This window comes from Gracilinanus agilis, chromosome 2 (assembly GCF_016433145.1).
Source record: "Gracilinanus agilis isolate LMUSP501 chromosome 2, AgileGrace, whole genome shotgun sequence".
Taxonomy (NCBI): Eukaryota; Metazoa; Chordata; class Mammalia; order Didelphimorphia; family Didelphidae; genus Gracilinanus; species Gracilinanus agilis.
This window is the reverse complement of record NC_058131.1, coordinates 649,683,839-649,708,500: the sequence shown is the minus strand read 5'-3', so window position 1 is coordinate 649,708,500 and position 24,662 is coordinate 649,683,839. Positions and strand designations below refer to the sequence as shown.

The 24,662-nt window shown below is 38.6% G+C and overlaps 1 protein-coding gene across 3 annotated transcripts in view; it reads left to right on the top strand.

Moving 5' to 3' along the window:
* The window catches only part of HPSE2 (heparanase 2 (inactive)), a 695,104-nt gene that overhangs the window by 413,579 nt on the left and 256,863 nt on the right, over positions 1-24,662 (top strand). For all 3 annotated transcript variants that reach the window (XM_044665757.1, XM_044665756.1, XM_044665755.1), the window contains 2 exons: positions 3,513-3,684; positions 16,770-16,817. In XM_044665757.1, coding sequence (XP_044521692.1) covers positions 3,513-3,684; positions 16,770-16,817 — 220 coding nt within the window. The remainder of the gene's footprint in view (positions 1-3,512; positions 3,685-16,769; positions 16,818-24,662) is intronic.

The following is a 24,662-nucleotide window of genomic DNA, read 5'->3' as shown; positions in this document are numbered from 1 at the left end:
GTTGGGCTATTGGAAGGTAGGACAAGAATGTAACAATCATTACCCTGATTAAGTTTACCTTCTATTGAAGAAGATGACATGTAAATATTAAGTGTATAAAAGATGTAGACAAAATAGACTCCAAGTTACCTTGGATGGGAAGACAGAAGTATCCGAGGGGACAGGGAAAGGCTTCTAGAAGAAGTTGGCATTTGAATTGAGTAGTAATTATAAGAAAGGTTGAGGGTAGAAATTGGGAGGTAATAGTGTCATGTAAAAGCAAAATCTCTGATTAAACAATTTTTAAAAATAAGTTACCATGGATTTTACAGACATAACAGAGAAGTTGCTTAAAAACAGAAGAGGAGAAAGGTAGGACAGATCAGAATTCCTTTGGATTGAAATCATAAATAGTAGTTTCTGGATGGAAGGAAGGAAGGATGGAAGGAAAGAAAGAAGGAAGAATGGAAATTAAAGTACTCAATATGTGCCAGACACTGCTTAGCACTGGAGATAAAAATATAAACAAAAAAAAAGGTAGTTCAAGGAACTCACATTCCGAAGGACAACAGCACACAATAGGAAGCTGTTAAGCATGGGGAGAGGGTGCTCTTGACCAAGTGTTACTAAAAAATTTTCCTAAATTCAGTGTAAGATAAAATGTAGGCAGCATTCTAAATAAAGTTAATGTGGAAAGATTTCAAATCTCTGGTCAGGTAGAATAGTTAATGTTCGTATAGTATCTTTAAAATTAACGGATATCCCTGTTAGTAATTAATAATCAATTTTAAGGAAATATTTTTGGAAAGAAAGAAATATTTTTAAAACATATAAACTCCTCAAACAGAGATTATTTCCTTTTTGTATTTCAATCCCTTCTATTTTTAAAAAATAATTTTATTTGACTTTATTAATGATACAAAACCTTTTCCACTTAGTAAAACTTTTATTATTAATCTTATTTTAGTTGAACATAATTAAATATGCTTTAAAAATCTGAGTTTAATAACAATTATGTAATACAAACTTTAAGGTTTGCAAAGCACTTTATATTATCTCATTTAGTCTCAGATTTTTCACAGTGGAACAGTGATTCAAGAATCTGGGTCTAAGTTCAGGTTTTTCAATATTTGATGTTAATGACTGCCACAGATGAGGAAAAATACCTTATAAATATGCCTAGATTCAAATCGAAGAAGTACTTTATTGATTCCATTTGCTAAATCCTGGTACTCATTTTTCAGTCCCATCCACCACTTACACAAAGGTTTAATAAATAGTTCTTTATTGATTTTGCATTTGGAGAGAATTATTCGTTGCATGGAAACCAAATTTTTTCAGTAGATTATGCACAAATAACTAGATTATATGCAAGAAGGAATTCACAGTGAAATCTTCAAGCTTTCACTTGAATCTTAGCACTTCTGAATCATCAAATACACAACCAGTGAGGACAGATGGCAAGAAGGTTCTGGAAATCTTTATGAATAAGAAGTAGAGGGGCAGGTGAACTTCACTGTATGGAAGTTCAGGGAAAAGAACTTAAAAAAAAATAATAACCCCAAAAGAAGTCAGGAATGAGAAGTTCTAAGCCATGAGTTATGTATGACCCAGATGAGGGGATCATGTGAGAGATGTGGAATTCAAAACATTTTTTAAAATGAATGTTAAAAATTGCTTTTATATGTAATAGGGAAAAATAAAATATTATTTAAAAAAAGAATAAAGCTAAACAATCTTCCATATTTTAAAAAAAAGACTATTTGATCCTCGGGACGTCACTTAACCTTTGTTTCCTTCAGTTTTCTCATCTCTAAAATGGGAATCATAATAGCACCTACCTCCCAGGGTTATTGTAAAGATCAAATGAGATTATTTTTGTAAAGCTCTTAAAATAGTGGCTGGCACATAGTAAGTGCTACATAAATGTTAGCTGCTTTTGTTGTTATTGTTATCACAAGGCAACATTATAGAATGAATAGAATGTTGGACTTGTAAGTCAGAAGGGCTGGGGCTTGAATCCTGTCTCATGCGCTTAATAGCTATGTGATCATGGATAGACAAGTCTTTTACTCATTCAGTAGCTCCAAGTGATTCTTGAAGATTCTAATTTATAGACAGGCTCCTTATTAACATCAGCAGAGAGAATTTCCACACTGGGTAGCCACTACCTCACAGTCTTCCACTGTAAAATAGGGATAATAATATCTGCCCATATCTAACGCAGAGGTGTGTTGAAAATTATGCACTTTACAAAGTTCCATGCAAATTTGATCTGTTACTAAAATTCAATTAAATGTAGAAAAACATTGTGTTTTTCTGTGCAAACAGAGGATGCAAGACTTAGAAGAACGGGTCCTGGACCTGGACTGAAAAAGGAATTGAAATCTGGGTTGAAGTCTTCTCTTTTAACTTCTCTGTGCCATCAGACAGGTCCCTCAATCTTTGGGAGCCTCAGGCAACTCTTTAAGACCTGGGTGCTAAATTAGAGACCACTGGCATCCTCTTCAGTGGACAGACTTTCCACACTGTGGGAAAACACAACTCCTTGGCATATTGATGTACTTTGAAGGAGAGGGGGATCATTTATATACTACGTCCTATGTGTCATGTGCTGTGCTAAGCCCTTTACAAATAATATCTCATCTGATCCCCCCCAACAGCCCATTCTTAACTATGTCCATAGAAAATAAGATCCTTGAAGGTAGGATATTTCATTTTTCTCTTTGTTTCCCTAGAACCTAGTACAGTGATATAGTATATTCCTAATGATAAATGTTGATTCATTGATTGGACGCTGATGGCAATGAAAAGAAAAGATGGCCTCAAAGGGATCAGCATCCGGTTTGGGGAGTGGTGAAATAAAATATAACTATACAACTATGATAAAAAATAAAGTAGATGGTGGCCACATAATATTCAATAAGATGTAACGCTGGGACACTTTAGAGGAGAATTCAAGGTCATGAAGCATTTCTAAAAAGTCCTCTATCCGGACTTATCTGGGAAGGATGGAAAAATAAAACAAGACAGAGCTGAGTGAAAAGTAACCAAAATGATAGAGATGATCAAGGGGCCATCTTGAAAAGAAAAAATAAGAAGTTGTGACAACATATAAATGCAATCTATTCCTTAAATCTAGAAACAAGAGAAGATATAACCCGACTGAAACATCATGTATATGGTCATGATGGACACAGTTCTAGTTTTCAATAATCAGGAAAAGAGGTTCACTATGATAGAAATAAAAGGAATTCTAAACAGTGTATATATAGTAAACTCATAGGACTTGTTACTACCAAGATAGGGTATAGTTTGAAAGTATAAATAAATTCAAGAAGAATTTGGATTCCTTCATGGATGAAAAAGATCTATAGCACATGAATTATTAGCTTCAGTGGCAATGAAAGGAATAGAATATAGATGTATCATAATGGAAATAGCCTTAGGAATTAAAGAGGAGGAAAGGCTTAGTGAATAGGAAGGAAGTCTATGCTAGCCAACCCTGACAACACAATTTGCTTTTAATCTAGAACCAAACAACTATAGGACCATGAATGGCCGTGCAGTGAATGGCAGTCAGCTGGGAAAGGATTATATCCAACTAAAAAGCCTGTTGCAGCCCATCAGGACTTACTCTAGAGCCAGTTTATATGGACCCAATATTGGGCGTCCCCGGAAGAATGTCATAGCTCTTCTAGATGGGTAAGTAAAATGGTTTTGAATAAGTAAAAATAACAGTCCAATAACCTTCAGAGACTCGCGACTTTTTATCTTTTCATTAATATTATACCTTTAGAGATAGATAGATAGATAGATAGATAGATAGATAGATAGACAGATAGACAGATAGATAGATAGGGTATGAGAATGGTTAGAATACTTGTCTTGAAGTCAGAGAGACTGGGATTCAAATATCACAGTGTTTAGTAGTTGTATAACCATGGGTAAGTTACTTAATCTCTCCTAATCTCTCTAAGCCCCTCTAAATTTAGGAAGCTTTCTAGTACAATAGGTAATAAAAGGAAATGTCTAAAGAGACTACTATTTATGTATAGGAACATCATGTTGATGATATTAACAGGAGACAGAAGCAAGGGCATTTCAAGGAAAATGAATTCTTATAGTCCTGTAAAAATAGTGTTCATGGAATGTTAGAACTCAAAATTAGTTGAGCATAGGACAATATTTTCTCCCTTTTTTTTTAAATTTAGAATATTTTCCCATGGTTACATGACTCTTGATCCCCCCACCTCACCCTTCCCCAGCTCTTTCCTTCTCCCTCCCAAATCCGACAAGCAGTTCCACTGGGTTATACATGTATCATTGTTCAAAACCTATTTCTGTGTTATTCATATCTATAGTAGTGCAATCCTTTAACACCAAAACCACAATCATATCCCTATCGCATTATGTGATCAATCACATATTTTTCTAATGCATTTCCATTTCCACAGTTCTTCCTCTGAATGTGGATAGCGTTCTTTCTCACAAGTTCCTCTGAATTGTCCTGAGTCATTGCATTGCCACTAGTAGAAAAGTCCATTATATTTGATTGTGCCACAGTGTATCAGTCTCTGTGTACAAAGTTCTCCTGGTTCTGCTCCTTTCCCTCTGCATCAGTTCCCTTTCTCTAGACCTTCATGTGTAAAACAAGCAGATTCATAGTGCAAGGGGGCAGGTTTGGGTTTTTTTGTCCATGACCTTTTGGCATGTGAGAGCAGAGCCCATTTTCCATGCAGTTCAGAGGGCAGAAAAGAGTAGAGCCAGAAGATGGGCTCAGCACTGTGTCATGAGAATGATGGAGGGCTCTGCTCCTGGCTCAGAAACCTGCTTACTCTACATGAGCTCAGCACAGTGGGAAGATACACAGCTGGGGACAATTTGCTTCACCAAGTAATTATTGTACTGTTTATTCCTAATAATTGTTCTGTTTTGTTTCAACTATGAACTACTGAACCAAAATACAAAAGAAAAGAAGAAAAAGCCTGCCTATTGGGTTCATAATTGGAGAGTCTGTAATGTCCCACTGTCCCTAGAGAGGGAATAGAGCTTCCAAAGAGCTGTCGGGGGCTCATCAGTAGGAGTATGCACTGACTACTGAAATGACTACTGACTACTGACTACTCCCCATTGGTGAATATTGCACATTACTCCTCAGTTTAGTTCAACAGGTATTTATTAAGCACCCACTATATAATGTCTGGGGCAGCTAAGCAGTGCAGGGGATAGGATTCCAGATCAGGAGTCAGGAAGACCTGAGTTCAAATCCAACCTTACTGTGTGCCTCTGGGCAAGTTACTTAAACTTATTTGCCTCAGTTTCCTCACATGTAAAATGGGCCAGAGAAGGAAATGGCAAACCACTCTAGTATTTTTGCCAGGAAAACCCCAAATGGTGTCATGGAGAATTGGACACAATTGAAATGACCACACAGTAGTAACACTGTATGCTGTTGCTTAGAGCCTTTATTCTTGGTAAAAAAAAAAAAAAAAAAACTTTTAAAAAACATCTTTAATATTTATTTTTAACCCATATTTTCTGTTTTAGAATCAATATTAATGGGACATCTAAATGGCTCAAAGAGAGCCAGGCCTGGAGTTCAGGGGACCAGAGGATCAAATCTGGCCTCAGCCCCTTCCTAACTGTTTGACCCTGGGCAAGTCACTTAAGACCATTTGCCTAGCCCTTATAGCTCTTCTGACTTAGAACTGATACTTAGTATTAATTCTTTTTTTTTCATCTTTACCTTCTTTCTTAGAATACACACACACACACACACACACACACACACACACACACACACACACAGTATTGGCCAAGATTATAGGCCAAGATGGTCTCAGGGCCCAATATCTGGATTCTGTGTGGGTTCTCACCTCAATATTTCAAGGGATACAGGATTTTGTTGATGAAAGTGCTTCACCATTAATTAAGCTCATGGTCTCTTTATACCTTTCTTTTTTTTTTTAACCCTTGTACTTCGGTGTATTGTCTCATAGGTGGAAGAGTGGTAAGGGTGGGCAATGGGGGTCAAGTGACTTGCCCAGGGTCACACAGCTGGGAAGTGGCTGAGGCCGGGTTTGAACCTAGGACCTCCTGTCTCTAGGCCTGACTCTCACTCCACTGAGCTACCCAGCTGCCCCCTCTTTATACCTTTCTTAATGGCTTTCCTGACTTGCTGTGGCCAAAACAACAAAAAAATCACCTTTTGTTAATTACTTGACATATTTTTACAAAGCAGGAAACCAAGGCTCATAGAGGTTGTGATCTGCTCAAAGCCACATGTTTTGTTTTTTGAGTTGCTAAGTCTGGCCTCAAGCCTAATCTCCTGATTTACAGTCTTTTAACTATGTTAGTATGTCAACCTACATGAATACCTTTCTTTATATCTAGATAGAGACATAGTAAATATGTGCAAAGGCCAACAGAAGACTGAAATTTCTCTTCCTTTCCTTTTGCAAGGACCACAGCAGGCAGAGGGAGGGAAGGAGGGAGGGAGGGAGGGAGGGAGAGAGAGAAAGAGAGAAAGAGAGAGAGAGAGAGAGAGAGAGAGAGAGAGAGAAATAAAGAAGGAGATAGAAAGATCAAGGTGAGGGAAGAGAGGGACAGAGAAGTTATAGACATAAATGGAAGAAGAGAGAAAGAGAGAGAGAGGGGGAGAGAAAGAAAGAAAGACAAGAGACATAGAAGCAGAGACAGACAAGGAGAGACAGATAGGAACAGACAGAAAAGACAGAGATAGTAGGAGAGACAGAAATAGGGAGAGGGGAAAAGAGAGGAAGCAAAGACAGAGAGACAGAGACAGAGGAGAAATGAAGATAGAGGAAGAGGGAGACAGAGATAAAAAAAGGAAAGACAGTGACGGGGAGGGAGGGAGAGAGAATGAGAATACAAAATGGGCTAAAGAGCCAATAGGAAAAATGTCTTCATTTCTTGGAAAACTATGGAACATGCTTTAAAAGAGCCTCAAGGTTTGCTGAAAGACTCAGGAGGAAGGAAAAGAGTTTCCAAGAACATGTCAAGTAGAGATTGTCTCTGGGCAATGGGAAGGGGCTCCTTAGTCAAGCAAGGAGCAACAAGTCCCTTTGGATGCATGGAACAATATGGTGGCAGATAACAAGCCTGTCACAATTTGAACCCAAATCTTCTGTCTCCAAATCTGACTTTCTTTTGATTTTTTTTTTTGAATCACCATGAACTTCAAGATAATTCTGAAGTCTAACTAAGGTTTCTAAAATTGAATGAGTTATTTTCAGAATCATTAGATCATTCCCTATAGACAAAGAAAGAAAGCTCAGCCTTCACTCTTGGAGCATACAATCTTTAGGGCATATGCTACCGATTGTGCAGGATTTGTCCTCTTTCCTGGGGACAAGATCCAGAACTCAGTCTTCTGGGTCACACTCTGAAGTCTGGAAGAGAGAAATAAACCCATAAGGCCATGAATAAAGATGTGCCTTATTATAAGAGAGAGCTGTAATACCCCCTTGGGGAGAGGGCCTGACAATATTTCAGGCACGTCATACATGCAGGTGGATAACAAAAAGAAAGAAATTCTCCCAGATTTGGTGATCCTTGGGGATGAAAAGAACTCTAGAAATGTAAGGGGATATTTTGCTTTTATTTATGGCGGGTGATTCAGCTCTAAGGAGAAGATGACCAAATGGGGAACCATCTCCTAGGGCTGTGATGTCTCCTTTATTACAGGTGCCTGGCCTCTTCTGCCTCCTATCTTCACTGGAGAGATTCCCACCCCTTTGCAAAGCTGGGCCTTGATGTGAGAACCCAGCGCACTCTGTTGTTACTCTTAAGAGGACCACCCACTATTTCTTGTCACCAGAGTCCTGACTTTTTTAGGCATCTGATCTTTGAAAATCCTGTATCCTCTCCTCCCCACTACTTAGGCAGCAGGTTTGGGTACCTGTATGGAAACATTACTCACATTCTTTGTGTGGTCCTTCACTTCCTCATCTAGTGGCCCTGTTCCAAGCCAGGGAATAGACTAGGATGCTCAGGGACCCACTGATGATGCTAGAACCTAACCTGAATGTCAGCTTCCCAGCGGTATTTCACGCCTGTTTCCCTTCTCTGACAATAGGATTCTCTGCACGTTATTCCATCGTTCATATTTTTCTGGCTGAGAATTTTGCAGCTGTGTTGAAGTTAGTCATTTGTTTTTTCTATTCAAGTCACTTAGGATTCAAGGCTCAAGGTGTTTGCTACCAATATCTGTAAATGATTTTCCTTAGTTCCAACCCATTTTGGAGAATTAGATAGCCTTTTATAAAAGGTTTCCAAAGCATTGGTGAGCTATACTACTACTACTACTACTACTACTACTACTACTACTACTACTACTACTACTACTACTACTACTACTACTACTACTATTATTACTCCTCCTCCTCCTCCTCCTCCTCCTCCTACTACTACTACTATCACCACTACTACTATTACCACTAATATCATTACTGCTGTTTGTAGTTAGGTGGTGAAGTGGTTAGAGCAGGGGTTGACAACGTATGGCTCTCCAGCCATATCTGGCTCCACCTCTGAACTGGCCAGTCTGGGCAGAGCTCCAGGATGTGCCCCAGGGGCCCCTTCAGCCCCTGCCCCATATTCCAGCACCTTCTGCCTCCATCCTCCTCCTTCCGCAGGCATTTATGGCTCTCACAGCGAAAAAGGTTGCCAACCGTTGGGTTAGAGCATTAGACCTAAAGTAAGGAAGACCTACTACTACTACTACTACTACTACTACTACTACTACTACTACTACTACTACTACTACTACTACTACCACCACCACCATCACCACCATCACCACCATCACCACTATTACTACCACCATTTCTATTACTACTATTGACCACTAAATGGTAAAGTAGATAGAGCACTAGACGTGAAGTCAGGAAGACCTACTACCACTGCTGCTACTGCTTCTACTATCTTTTCTACAACTACTACTAGCCATTGAATAGTAAAGAGGATAGAACACTAGACCTGAAGTCAGGAAGACCCATTATTAATGCTGCTACTACTCCTACTACTATTACTACTACTAGCCATTGGATAATGAAGTAGATAGAGCACTGGATCTAGAGTCAGGAAGACCTGAGTTCAAATCCTTGTTTGAAGATATCTCTTCAAACTGAGATTTCTTCAAGGAGATATCTCAGATATCTCTTGTTCCATATATTTCTTAGCTATGTGACCCTGATCACATCACTTGCTAGCCTCAGTTTCCCCAATTGTGAAATAGGGATAACAATAGCACCTACCTCTGAGAGTTGTTGGATCAAATGAGATAATGTATGTAAAGTACTTTATACACTTTAAAGAGCTATATAAATGCTAGCTCTTAGTACTTTGATTACCCTGTGGCACTGATGTAGTTCTTTAAACATTTGTAAAGCACTTTACATACCGCCTCTCATTTTAGACTCACAACAACTCAGCGAGGTAAGTAATATTGTAATTACAGTCAGTCTTTAGCATGCACATGTTTAACTTTCATGACTTCAGGCATTCTTGTGATAGTATTAATAATCTCATTTTCACTTTCACATTGGCAGCCATGCACATTTTCAGCTTTGCACAGCAGAGGAAAAAAAAGAGGGGAAGGATATGTGCAAGTTTCTCAAGGGATGAGTATCCTAAGTGCTTCACTGCCTTTGTTCACCGTACCATTGTAGAGTGAAAAGCTCTCTGTGCCTCATTCACATATTTTTATTGTTTGCCTTTACAATTCAAGTTTTCTTTAGCAATGATGCCCCCAAAGCATAGTTTAAAGCTCTCTTAGGCTCTAAGCCCAAGCACTCAAAGTCAGCAATGAAGCTAAGAAAATAAAAATGTTAAATAAACTTCTGTGGCCGTTGTCTGCCAGCAAGTTTGGTGTTAATGAATTGATTATTTGTTATATCAACAAACAGGAAGAAAGCTTTATGACACTAAGGATTTCGTGTGCTATGACAAGTAAATATTGTCTGAAATCAATGTGTTCTTTTTCATTGTGATATGAACGCAAAAAAATCACAGACTTCTAGGGAATTACGAGCAAGAAAAATATTTTGCATGTTATCAATGTTACTTTGTGTACTTTATTTTATGGATTATTTCATGGTTATGGTGTTTGGAAGAAGAGTGCATGTTATCAGAATTAATATTTTGTTATAAAGGATTGTATGCAGAAAAGTTGTATTTAGAGCAAAATCTAGCTAAGGATTATACTTTTGGTGGTTATGGGAAACTAATCCCTATTTCCTGTAGGTTCAAAGTGTCAACATTCATGTTTTTTTACTTCTGTGACATTTTCTAGGAACACTATCCTCATGAAAGTTGAGGATTGATTGTATGTTTGTTTTACAGATGAAGAAACTCAGGCTCATTGAAATTAAATGGTCTGCCTGTGATCCCACAAATTTTAAAAGGGGGATATGAGTCCCATTTTTTCCTGACTCAGGCTCAGTGTTCTTTCCACTGCATCCTATTCCTCTTCTAATCCACTCAGAAGGATCTGTGATCTCATTCATTCAGATGCTGCTTCCAAAGATGCAGCTCATAACTGTCCTTCCATAACGTCACAGCAAGACTACCTTTTGGCTAGAGCCAATCCTCTGCTTTGCCTGGTGTCATGAGGATACCTATGAAGTAGTGGGTGCCCCACCTGCCCAACCTTGACCTGATCATGGGATCAGGACTTCTTCCTTCGTGACATTTTTTTATTCTTACATTTCTTTGAAGTTCTTTCTTTGGACACACTTGTTATGGTTGAGCTGTGGGAATAGGAAGCCAATCATTGATGTCAGTTGGTTCTAAGAAAGGCAATCTGCTAGGTAGAGATGTAGCAGACATGTGCAAAATCCAGCAAACGATTGAACCTTCTTGTCCACTTTGTTCTCCTTTTGAAGTTGTCTGAAGGTAGTAGATAAAAGCAGAAGCCCAGATTTTCTAGGCTTGAGCCAGGATCTAAAATGGCTTTTTTACTGTGATTACATAATTGATTGTCTTAATAGAAGGGGAAGCAAAGGAAGAGTTCAGATCTTTTTTTTTTTTTTTTTTTGGTAAAACATTTCTCCTAGTCTCTAGATCATGAATAGCATAGGGAAGCCCTTGGTTTTTCCCTAGTCAGGGGACTCTAGTAACACTCCTGTATATCCTCACATTTCTAATGATCCATAGACCCTGTTTGCCTTTCTCTAGTGCTTTCTCTTGTATTCCCACCTTCTTCTGGCTGCCTTTCAATCTGGGTTCTCTTGCCGTTTTCTTCATTTTTGTCTGTTACCCAGCATTAGAGTTGGGATAAGCTTGCTTCTGGATGAATTCCTTTTCTCCTTTCCACTAGGTTCTGTTAAGATCTTCCCTGTACCTTGCTCAGTGTTTCTTTCTAATTCCCCAATTAATTCTGCTCTATGAAAATATGATCATGTAGAAAAAAACAGTTTTGATAGTATTCAAGCTGGAAATGGAGAGAAACTGTTCGAGAGCCTTTTGGAGTCAGAAAGTAGAATACCTTGTCCTTGGGACCTTTCTCCTTTCAGTCACTATGGATATGACATGGGGTAGGCTTTCTGTGGAAGAGATCAGGTTCAGTCCTAACCATCTAATACCTCATTGAAAATTTGTTTCTGTTGCTCAGCTAATACCATGCCACTCTTCCACTGGTCTATTTTCTGTTTCTACAAGTTGGCTGCTCTGCTGTATAATCCTTGATCTCTCTTTTTCCATTCCTCTTCTCATTCCAGTTCCATTTTTTTTTCTGTTCAACTGCTGCTGGAACATTTTTCTTCCATGACAGTGGCTCTCTGTCCTTAGAAGCCAGTGTTGCTTCTCTATGTTTCCCATTTCTATAAAACAAACACAAATCTGCTTTTCTGGACCTTATTCAGAATAAATATTCTTTCCTTGTATTGTCCAGATTTTGCCACATGATAGTAATGGATTTCATTTGGACATGTAACATTCTTAGAATATCCTAGGTCATGTGAGGGTTATTTGAACAGAAGTTGGGATACTTGGATAAAGAAAGAAATGGACATTTGGAATGCTTTTGTAGTTCTTTTGTAAAAAGGAGGCTGCTAGGAGGTACAATGGATAGAGTGCTGAACCTGGAGTCAGAAAGACCTGAGTGTAAATCCAGCCTCAGTCACTTAATAGCTTTGTGACTGTGGGCAAGTCACTTAACCTCTATTTGCCTTAATCCACTGAAGAAAGAAATGGCAAACCACTCCAGTATCTTTGCCAAAAAAAAAAAACCCTATGGATGTTATAGTACACAAAGTCACAGAGTCAGACGTGACTGAACAACAACTTTTGTAAAAGCAGCTTTTAAGAGCTAATGTCACTCTAATAGTTTAGGAATGTGTAGCTTAGTTTGCTCGTGTAATAATATTTAATAAGAAAATATTTTTTCATACAATAATTTCACACAATAATTGAATTTGCTGCAAATTTTTTCATTTTTGTTGCAAAACCAGCTAGACTGTAAACCCCTTGGATTATTTCATTTATATCTTCACATTCCAAGGGCTTAGCATTATAGTAGGTGCCTAATAAATGTTGGTTGCTTGATATAGAGTTCATTGCTTATAACTCTTAGGAAGCCATGTCTCTTGAACTGTTATTAGTTCATGAGAAGCAGACAAAAACTTAGAACAAAAGGGTCTAATGATCCCAAAATTTAAAAAGTCACAGCAAAGAGACTTGACTGTCTGCTGTAGAACAAAAAGGTCTGAATTTGGAACAGAGGACTTAGTTTCCCATCCTGCTTCTGCATCTCATTACCTACCTGACCTTGGGCAAGTTGCTTTAATGTTTCTGGGATATATCTTCCTCCCTGGAAAAATGAAGGGTTTGGGATAGGATGATTTCCAAAGTCCTTTCGTGCTCTAAATCTGTGATTCTCTGCCCTTTCTCATGAAAATCTGCAAAACACTTTATATATATATCATCTCCCTTTATCTTTATAACAACCCCTGGGAGGTTAGGTATTACAGATATTCTTTTCCTCGTGATCCAGATGAGTTCCTGTGCTTTCTCGATTTGTGTCATCCCCAGTGGCAAGCAGATCACAGGAAAGGAAAGGAAATGAGGGCAAAAGAATAATAATAATTAAAAAATAGAAGGCTCTAAAATTCACCAACCACAACTTTTGCCATCTGGGACTGTGTCTAATCAGCCTCATTTTCTGAACCGTTGCCACTAGCAAGATGTTGCCATCTACATTAACATCTAAAAACTGAGGGCTTGCTTCTCTATAAATCTGACATTTGAGGGTGTGTGTGGTCATCCTTGTAGCACTTAGGGATGCGTGTTTCATTTGACAGTATTTGTAGATCATCTCTCCTCTCCCTCACACAGACATACTTCAAAATAATTCAATGTAGAAATGCTTCCATCTGCTAGAAGCCGGCCTGACTATTTTGCTGAGGATGGGGATGGGACATTGTGACTCACTGGATACTTTCATACAAATATGCAATGAATAATGGCATCTCCTTCATTGTTCAGTGTAAAATAGATTTCTAACCCTGCAGGCTGTAACATTGCTGCAAAGGCAAACTAGACAATTTTGCCTTAAAATATTGCGTCTGAGGGGATTTAAGAATGATTGCACAGAGGTTATAAATTATGAATATGGCCAGGCCATAGCTTTAATCTTCAGATAAATTTAAACATTTTTAAGCCAGAAAGGATTAGATCCTTTGTGTAGATGCTGGGAATAATATTTATTACCAGTATGATCCTGGGCAAGTCACCTAACCCTGTTTCCCTCAGTTTCCCCATCTGTAAAATGACCAGGAAAAGGAAACGGCAAACTCCAATATTTTTGCCCAGAAAACCCCAAATGGGTTTACAAAGAGTTGGACACAACAGAAACAACATTTTCTGAACAAGTAGAAGCTGAAGTTCTCAGGCATACCTTTAGAGATAAAGGTTGAAGTCTCAGGTCAGGCACTGTTACAGATGTACAACTTAAGCTGTTTCTCTATCAGAGATGCTTCATTTTTATATTAGATACCAAATAAAGCCACATATCTCGAGATACTAAAATATTTCCATTACTATCACCACGCACTGCCCCACTGTCCAGATTTAGTCACTTATCTGCAGCAATAACCTTCACTGGGCAGTAAAGGCTCACTTGAGTCAGTTCTACTTGTTAGCTGCATTTCTTCAAATTTCTAATCATGATCCTGGGGGTAGGTCAGTGTGATTTGAATGCAAGCACGTGGTACTACTTTATTTGTCATTTAGCTTGTAGCCCATTGGCATGATGCTCATGTCATAAAAATATATATGCAAAAATGGCGTCCTCATTTCTCAGTATGTTTATGTTCCAAGTTGATTTCAGCTCATTTGATACTAGTGGTAATGTTACATCTAGAATTTCCTCCCTCCCCGTCCTTTCAAGAATTGGATGAGTGATATGAGATAAAAGCAATGGATGTATGCAATTTCAGGAGTTTGGCTGGGAGAGTCCTATAGGATCATAGTTTGAGGGGGTGATAGAAGAACATAATGACTTCCAAGGATGAGATAGACTCAGTGACACTCACATCTGAACTCTATACACACACACACACACACACACACACACACACACACACACACACACACAGTAAGTCCAACTTGGTGATCTCTAAGACCCATTCCAGCTATAAGTCTTTGATCTCATGAAAGTCGAGGAGCATCTTATAATGATAAAGTTCATGGTCTGACTTGCTAGTAAATGACTGATAAGAAATTAAAGTAGAAGCTAGCAGAGTCCTGAAATTAAAGGGCTGAGGTATCTCATATATTCACTGGTACTGAGAAGGTAGAGGTTATCACTTGGGAAGAGCAGAGGTAAGGTGGAACAGGATTTGAAAGAGGAATGAGAAGGTCTGAGACTCCCAAGGGAGTAATTTGATAGATACTGGATGGTTTTAGTTGTAGCTTATGATGGTGATGGAATACTATTGTGTTGTACGAAATGATGAACTGGATGATTTCAGAAAGAGCTGGAAAGGTCTACATAAACTGATGCAGAATGAAATAAGCAGAACCAGGAGAATATTGTACATTGTAATAGCAATATTGTGGAATGATCAACTGCAAAAGACTTAGCTACTCTCAGCAATACAGTGATCCAGGACAATTCTGAAGGACTTAGGACAAATAATGCTATCCACCTCCAGGAAAGAACTGTTGGAATTGGGATACAGATCAAAGAATACTATTTTCACTTTAGTTTATGTGGGTTTTGATCTTACAACAATGACCAATATGGAAATGGGTTTTGCCTGATAATACATGTAGAATCCAGACGGAATTGCTTGCCACCTCTAGGAATGGAGGAAGGAAGATAATATTAATCTTATAACTTCATAAAACTTATGTGGGAAATTGTTATTACATGTAATTTGGAAAATAAAATCTTAAAAAAAGAAATTCGGGATTTAGTAAACTGCTATTTGAATCAAATATAAACCAGCAGAGTGACATAAAAGCCTAAAAAAATAAATATGATTTTAGGCTGCATTGAAAAGAAGTGTCTGGAGAGTAGCTAGGTGGCTCAATGCCTGGAGATGGAAGGTTGTGGGTTGAAATTTGTCATCAGATACTTCTTAGGCATGTGTCCCCGAGCAAGTCACTTAATCCTCCATTGTCTAGCCCTTACCATTCTTCTGCCTTAAAACCAATTCATTGTATTGATTCTAAAATGGAAGGTATGGGTTTTTGAAAAGCAAAGTAATATCTAGAAAACTCAAATTTTTTAAGTATTAAAATTGCTTTACATGTAATTGGGAAAAAATAAAACATTATTTTTTAAAAATTAGACCAATAAAAATTCACTTAAACTTTGGAAAATGGTAGTGTCTAGAACATAGAGCCTGAGGTCCTTTTGCATTCTGCCCAGGTTTGGCTTCATCTAAAGTAGGATAATAGAATCATAGATTTAGAGCTAGAAGAGACCTTCAAAATCATCTAGTTCAACCCCTTCATCTTCCAGTTGACTTACTTGAAGGCTAGAGAGGTGATACGAATTACCCATTTTGGCTAGTAAGAGGCAAAGCCATGGCTTGAATTCAGGACTTTAGCCTTCAAATGTTCCAGAATGCCACTTTGAGGCACTGTATTTTAGAAGGAATATTGGCTAGTTAAGAGAATACAGAGAAGTGGATCAAGAGGGCAAGAGGACTGGGAAGCATACATACCATCATACCATCTGAGGATCTAATGACGGAATTGGAGGTATTTAATATAGAAAAGATTTAGGAGGGTACATGATGATAGCTGAATATTGAGATTACTAGTATGTGAACGGTTCTCAATATTTTGCTTGGCTTGTGGTGGGATGTGGAAGGTAGACCAAACCAGGGGTAATGTCTAAAAGTTGCAGCAAGGTATTTAGGCTTGATGTAAAGAAACACTTAGTAACAATTAGAGATTCCCAAAGGAGAACTGGGCTGTGTTGAGAGTTAGCAGCTTTCTCCTCTCTTGAAGTCCATAAAGGGAAGCTGTATGATCGCTTGTTGGGGATGGTTAGAGGGTCTTTTTCATCAGGATAGCATTAGATGTTCTCAAAGGTCTCTTCTGACTCTGACATTCTGTGGTTTTATAGGCATGGAAAATAAGAACCAATCTCACCTGAACTGAGAACTAGCCCCAGAAAGAGCTACAAAGCCTTACTGTGTTTCCTGCACTGGGCGGGAAAGCACAGTTTGCTTTTTTGTATTATTTGACTTGACCCTTGCCTATGTCACTTAATCTAAGTTTCATGAGGTTTTTCCTTCCTTTCTTCCTAGGTTCATGAAGGTAGCTGGGAGCACTGTGGATGCTGTTACCTGGCAACAGTAGGTATTCATCAGTCTTGTTTTTCCTTATGTCAGCTAAACTGTGGCAGAAAGAAAGACAAATTAGTCATCCCTGAGTTAACATCTGAAGCATCCTAAAATTATCCATCATCCTCTAAGGAAAAGTTGAAACTGATTGCGGGACCAACTATTATGACAGGAAAATACTAACTCATAATCCTCTGGGTTCTTATTCCAAGCAACCTGTCACTTTCACGAGATTTCAGACATTATATATTGTTTTAGATTAAACTACCATTAGTGGACAGGGAATAGAGATCTGAAGGTTTCCTCTGAGGAAACATTCTTTATCTACCACCAGGCTGCCTAAATACAGGGAATATATTGAGTCTGGAATTTCCTTGAGCAATACATTTCCTCATTTATTCTAACTGGACACTGAAAGAAGGGGGAAAACTCACAATTTTAGTACTCCCACGATGGAGTCAAAATGTGATATTTCATTGAATGTCTCAGTGGCAGGAGCCACACTTAGAAATGAGTCAGTCTGTGAAGTGAAGAACCAAGCAGATAAAAAGGATGATTTGTAAGGAAATGAAGTGACCTCAAGTGAATGGGTGCGGGGAGCTCCAGGGGAGGTAAATGAGGCACAAAATGGACTGCTTATAAAAATCAGCAACTCAAAAAAAAAAAAAAAGAAGAAGAAGAAAAAGAAGACCAACTGACTGTCTAATGAGCCCAGTTTTCCCCTGGGATAGATTCAATACAATTCCATTCTATCCAACAGACATTTATTAAACATCTCTTCAAGCACATAGTGATAAAGAAACATGGTGCAGTGAAAGCAGGACTAGACATGGGATTAGAAGACACTGAATTCAAAACCTTTTATTGACTATATGACCCTAGGCATGTCATTAACCTCTCTGGTAAGGTTAAGTGTTCACTGTGCCTCAGGGAACTCCCCAGGACGAGGAAATTCTCACATTGTGAGTTCTCCACTTTGGTGAAATCAAGATACTTCCCGTATTAGTGAACATAGAAGGCATTCTATATAAGTTTCATGATAAGTTTACCTATAGAGAAGTGTGTATATATGCATGTGCATATGCATATATATGTGTTTATATATACATATAATGTGTATATATATACATATAATGTGTATATATATATATATCTACCTCAACCCACCTTACCATAGCACAAGGCTCATTTCAGCATTTTTCTGTAACTCTGACTATCCTTTTTTCCCCTTCCCAAAGTCCCTAAGTTTGATCTGATTTCCTTTACCTTCTAATTGATTTTAGCCAAATATAGCCCTGACTACACACTCCTCCAACCTAGAGCCCCTCATTATTGTCCAAGGATTGTGGCCATTTTGCCCTTACTAAAAATATTCAACTTTTTTGTACCACTTTTGTCCTCCACTTTAGGAAAGGTAAATTTTAAGAGCAGTAGTGGTTAAATTTGAGGTGAATAAAAGCTTAGTGGTGTGATCTGGGAAGGAATATGGTCCATTTTTGCTTTATTATTGACATGTTGATAATTATTCATTTTTTCGATCATAGCTTTAACAATGACTAATCGTGCTGTGTACTGCTAGCCCCAGAGTAGATTCTCACATTTATATATTTATCCACTTTCCAACCAATTCCATATACATGTAGACATCATCTTGTTAACTTTCATCAAATTGTCACAAGCCAGTGTATGCACAGTGTATGAACAGCCATCATTATCTATATAGACTTTCAAGATTAAAACCCAGAGAGCTTTTGTAATTCTTAAATGGTCAGGACTATGTTAGGGGTTTTAGGAGGTATAAAGTAAGTCTGAGAAATATTTCTTGGATCTCAAAGAGTAGAACTTAGGGTATCACTAGAGAAAGAAGATTAACACATGAAATAAAACAAATGAAAGCTAAAATACTGTGATATAATTGAAGATGAGAAGGGAGAGAATATTATGAGCATGGTAGCAGTGGGTCTTTGGTGTGGTGAGCAGGGTTGTTCCCCACCCTCCTATGATCTAAATGGATTTCTTGATATAAAAAACATTTCTCTGTTATGGGATGTTGTAAGGAATGGAATCATAATTCTATACATTTTTTCTAGCTCTGAGCCCCCAACCAGGGATAACACTTTGCTAACGCCTTTAAAAGAACAAAGACCCTTACATAAGAGCTTGTGGAACCTTCCCAGCTCTTGGGTTCTTGGGTTCTAGATCCTACCAGCTGCAGGTAAAAATGAGACAGCAGGATCATCTTAGCAAGTTAATGTCCTCTAGATGTAGCCTTTCCTTTTAACAAATTATCCTGGTATAGGACTGGTTTGCTTTTCAACTGTTCTTATTTTTTTAATAGTACCTGATTTTATTAACTTTTTAAAACACTATAGTTGAATATTACAACAAAAACAATAGCTAGTAGTGTGTTAAGATGATTGTAGTACTTCATTTATTCACTATTACACACAAAAGCCAGCATTACATTGAAGAGTATTCACTAGTGGGGGCAGCTGGATGGCTCAGTGGATTGAGAACCAGGTCTAGAGATGAGAGGTCGTGGATTCACATCTGGCCTCAGACAATTCCTAGCTCTGTGACCCTGGGCAAGCCACTTGACCCCTATTTCCTAGCCCTTACCACTCTTCTGCCTTAGAACCAATATGAAGTATTGATTCTAAGATGGAAGGTAAGAGGGTTTTTTTTTAAGAGTATTCACTAGCCTCACTTCCCATGAAGAGGTTTGGCACTGAACACTAGCTCTGGGATGATGCTCATCATCCTCATAAGTTTCCCCATTGTAATGTGCCTTCTTTCTTGAGGTAGGTCAAAGTTGAGCAGTTCTACCTGATTTATTTCTTCAGTCTCCTCTGCTTTCTTTCTTTCAGGCAGTAACTTTTCCAACAAAGACAGCTTATCTGATGAAAGAAAGCCATTCTCTGGGAAGGGCTAGACAATGGGGTTAAGTGGCTGAAGCCAAATTTGAAGCCAGGACCTCCCATCTCTGGGTCCAGATCTCTATCCACTGAGCCACTTAGCTGCCCCTCTTTATTGTTTTTAAATTACACCATTATTTAGAATATAAAATTGAACTGAATATCAACTGATGCCATCACAAGAATCTTAAATCCAAAGAGAAACTTGGATTTGACTTGGTAAAGCCATAGGGATTTTCCAGAAACTAATTAAAGCCCTTTGCAAATAGATAATCGACATTAATGTTCCTGAAACTCAAATTTGAAATTATTAACAGTTCTATTTCAAATTGTCTAAAAGCAAATGGGTAGAGGGAAGGAGTTAATCTCAAAAAGAAAAAGTAGAACAATTCTTTCTCTTCGATAGAGTTGGGGAAAGGCCTGGAGACTTTTACCAGCACTAGCAAGATATTTCTTTGTTGTAATGGTCTTATTTTTTTCTTTTCTTCTAAGGTGAGATAGGAATTTTAAGCTCTTACAGCCAGTTTTCTGCCCTAAAGAAGCACAAAACAGTGGGAAGGGTAGCAGAAATACCATGCAAAGATGTACTCTGTAAAATCTGACCTTCAATGTTTATAGTTGTAAGTCAGAACACTTTTTCTGAGGGTAGATCAGACTTAAGAATTATAGGATCTTAGATTTTGAAAGGAAGTTCTAGGTCAGTGATGGTGAACCTTTTAGAGATGGAGTGCCATGCCCCTCCCCCCCCAGACACAAAGTATGGGGTGTACCTCCCCCTTACCCTTACAGGGGAAGAAGAAAGTGCTTCTATTGGGCTGCTGGGTGGAGGGACAGGGATGTGAAAAAGTATCATCAGGCACAGTGAAGAGAGGGAGGGAGGACAGCTCTGCCCAAGTCCCTTTGCCTTTCTAGTAATGAACTCTGGGTAGGGGGAGGGCAGCTGAGTGCCCACAGAGAGCACTCTGCTTGCCATCTTTGGCACCTGTGCCATGTTCACCATCACTGTTTGAAGGAATCTATTGAGATATCCCTCCCATTACAGGACACCTTCAGGGATATTCTTTAGAGATGGTAATCCAGCCTCTGGTTGAAATAAAGGAGAATTCACTGGCAAATCATTCCATTTGAGGCAACTTCAGTTTTGTTAAAGCCTTTTTTTCTTATTTTGAGAGAAAATCTGCTACCTTTTAAAAATGTTGTGTCCAGCTCAGCAATTTTATAAAATTTGAATCCTCAGATCTTTCTCCTAGAACGTAACCTCAGGGCTTTATATTGTTCTTAAAATTTCATCATATTGACTTTGTCTCATCAATCTAGCCTATAGAGATCATTTTAGACCCTAACTGATCCCTTGTGTTAGCTGTTCTTCCCAGCTTTGTGTCGTCCGCAGAGTTGACAAAACCTTACAATTATACCTTCTTCCAAGTCATTGATTAAAATGTCAGACAGCTCAGAATCAAGAGCTGATTCCTGGAACTCTCCACATAAGAAGCCAGCAATTTTCAGCCATTTGTCTTTTAATCTGCTTCCTTATCCTGCATATGAAGAGGGAATTTATAAAGACACAGATTTTTTGCAAATGATGAGTTATTTTTTTTAAAAAAAGAAACCTGGGGTTCCATCCTTTGGAATTCTTTTATCAGCTCCAACCAAAGGGACCAGAAAGAGGTCGCATGCTAAATGGTAAGTTACCAAGAGTGATACCTGGTGGTAAAAACTGGTAACTGCAGCTATACAGTTACACGTTACTAAAGAGTCAGATTTAGTATCAGATTTATTTTCAGAAAGCAACTTTGGTGGGCAATGTGGGCCAACCTGTGTGTCAGACATGCTTTGGGGCTAGACCATGTGGCTCTGCAGATTATTGCCACCTGGTGACAATTTGCTTTCAGTAATAAGAGCAATCTTGTAAATGTTAGAACTAAAATATGAGAAAAAAAGGATGGTGGGACTTGGAACTAGAAGGGACCTTAGAGAATCATTTAATCTAACATCCTTATTTTGGAAAGGAAGAAACAGATCCAAATAATTAAGTGACTTGCCCAAGGTCATCATTATCCTATTTCATTGGCTTTTTCATAGTGACTTGAGATTTGCAAAGACTTTTATGTATCATATCTCATTTGATCCTCACTATGACTTTGTGAAATAAACACTTGTAGGCATAAGTAATACCATTTTACAGATAAAGAAACTGAGGTTCAGAGTTTATTTGCTTATCGTCATGCTAGTAATAAGTAGCCTCAGGTCCTTTGAGTCTAAATCTAATTCTCTTTCCATTACAAACTAATATCACAGGAGTCACTATAGATTTATGGTCACTCAACAGGCATCTATTAAGTATTTACTCTTTGCCAGAGACTATGCCCAGGGTGAGGGATACAGAGATTAGCATAGCAGAATCCATGTTAAGGGTGATTAGTTAGGCAGTACTATGCAGGGCAAATTGGAAGGGTGGGGAGCCAAGCGGCAGGGAGACCATCTAAAGGTAATTTGGGCATGAGGCAATGAAGGGATTGTAGCAGAGTATGAATGAAGAGTCAAGGAAAGTTCTGAGAGCCATTTCAAAGAAAAGCAGTAGAGCACAGCAACAGATTTGGCAATAGAGATGAAAGAAAGAAGAATCTCAAAGTTAAATTTAATGAGGCTAGATGTGAAGTTCTCCATTTAACTCGGCCAAAGTACAGGTTAAGTTTTCAGTAAAAACAACATAGAGTGAAGTGTGTGGAGAGACGCAGAATGGACCTTGAGGGAAAGGAAGATAAGGAGTAGTCATCAAAGGAGACCAAAAAAGAGAGGCTAGAGGGCAGACCATAGTACCATAGAGCCATGAAAGCCAAGAGATGGGAGGCTTTCAAGAAGAAAGGGTTAGAGAGCAGCTAGGTGGCTCATTGGATGGAGAGCCAGGACTAGAGATGGAAGGTCCTGGTCTAAGACACTTAGTAGCAGTGTGACCCTGGGCAATTAATTTAACCCTTCCATAGCCCTTATGGCTCTTCTACCTTAGAACCCATTCCTAATATTGATTTTAAACCAGAAAGGAAGAGGAGGAAGAAGACGATGACAACAATGACACTGAATATGAAGGGGAGGGGTGCAGTGGGTTTTTCATAACTCAGTATTCCTTGTCATTCTCATCACTCATGAAGTCATACTGTCTTCTTGGCTCTAGAATGTGCATGATATCGTATGCCAAAAATCTGTAGGGGGAGAGGGAGACTGCTAATTTTAATAAGAAGTGTCATAATTCCCATTTGACAGTGACCATTTCTGTGTTGTGTGGCTATACAGCTTTGGTGGCCATCAAGCAGTATCTTCCTCCATCTACTCAACTGTCCTTAAATTTAAAAAAATCTGAATGTTTTGGAGCAACCTCAGCCAGCCAGGAGTAGCCTGTTCTTAGGATCCTACAGGTTTGATTTTCCTGAGGTCCACTACTGGAGTACAGTCTTCCTTGGGCAACAGGGGATAAGTCAAGCTAAGCTTCAATGACTGAGATCCTCTTCTCCAGTCTCATCTCATCTTGTTGGCATCCTTTAATGTCCACCCATCCTTTAATCCTTTAATGTCCAGCTCATATGCCACTTCTCCTATGTGGTCTGTTTTTATCCCTCTATCCACATATACACTCTAGTTTGTCAGCAATTTATCATTCACCTAATCATATAGCACTGTGGATTCCTCATATGCAATTGTACTCCAGTTTATCGGTATGCCTGATAGAATATAAGTTCCTTGACAGGGATTATTTGGTTTTTGTTTTCTTGGCACATAGTAAGTTCTTTATAAATACTGCCTTGGCAGTCAACAAGCATCTATTTAGCACTTACTAGGTATTAATATTATGCTAAGTGTTGGAGATATTAAGAAAGACAAAAACAGACCCTGCCCTCAAGGTATTTACTGTGTAATAGAGAAACAACTGTACAAATAAGATTCATACAGAGTATATTAAAGATAATCTTAAAGGGGAAGCCTTACTTCTATGCCTGATGTTTACTCTGAATGTTTTAACCTTTCCACTAGACCGTAAACTTTTTGAAGACAAGGATCAGACATTATTTCTTTGTCTCTCTGAACACAATGAATTTTCTATAGTAGGATCTTGGGAAATGGTGGTTTTCCACTCCAGAATTCATCTTCGGGCATTATTTTAAAGTTGTTTGGAGGGGAATTTGGGAAAGCTCAGGCGAGTTCCTGTTTTTACTCCACCATCTTGGCTCCACCTTTAGTAAATGCTTGAATAAATGAGAGTGGATGAAGGAATGAGCAGAATGAATGAATGGCTTAATGGCTACAGTTTTGCTCCCTGCACAGCTGATACTTTTGCTCTCCTCTTGGGAGACATTATTCTTATGTTCACCTTTTAAATAAGAAAAACACTTCTCTGGTAGCTCCCACACAGACACACACATATTCTCCTCATGGCTGAGGGTAAGCAGTGAAACTGCAAAAAAGAAATTAGGAAGAAGAAGAGGTGGTGGTTTGTGGTGGAAAGAGCACCAACCTGAGAGTTAGGAACCCCATGTTCTAGTCGTAGCACCATTACTGATTTTCTGTGCAATCTGGAACAAGTTGCTTCTCATTTGGGATCTCAGCTTCCTCTTCTGGAAAATAGGGGAGTTGGACTTGTGGGCCTTTTTTCCCTGTTGATCATATTCAAGGGGGAAGATAAGAGCCGAGTCTTTCTTTATAAGGGGAAAACAAAGTTTGCTATAAATAAATTTCATTTATTGGCTACTTAAAAAATATTGGCCACTTCTCAAGACAAACAACACGTGTTTGCAACTTCTCCAGATACACCCCAAAAGCAGGCAGGGTGTTGTGTTTCTTTTGGCTCAAGGCTCTGCACTCATTTGGGGACAACAAGTAGCACCTGGAATCTACCATTTTCCCCTCCTAGCCATAGTCCCCAATCAAGACTTGAGAAAGTTATAGAATA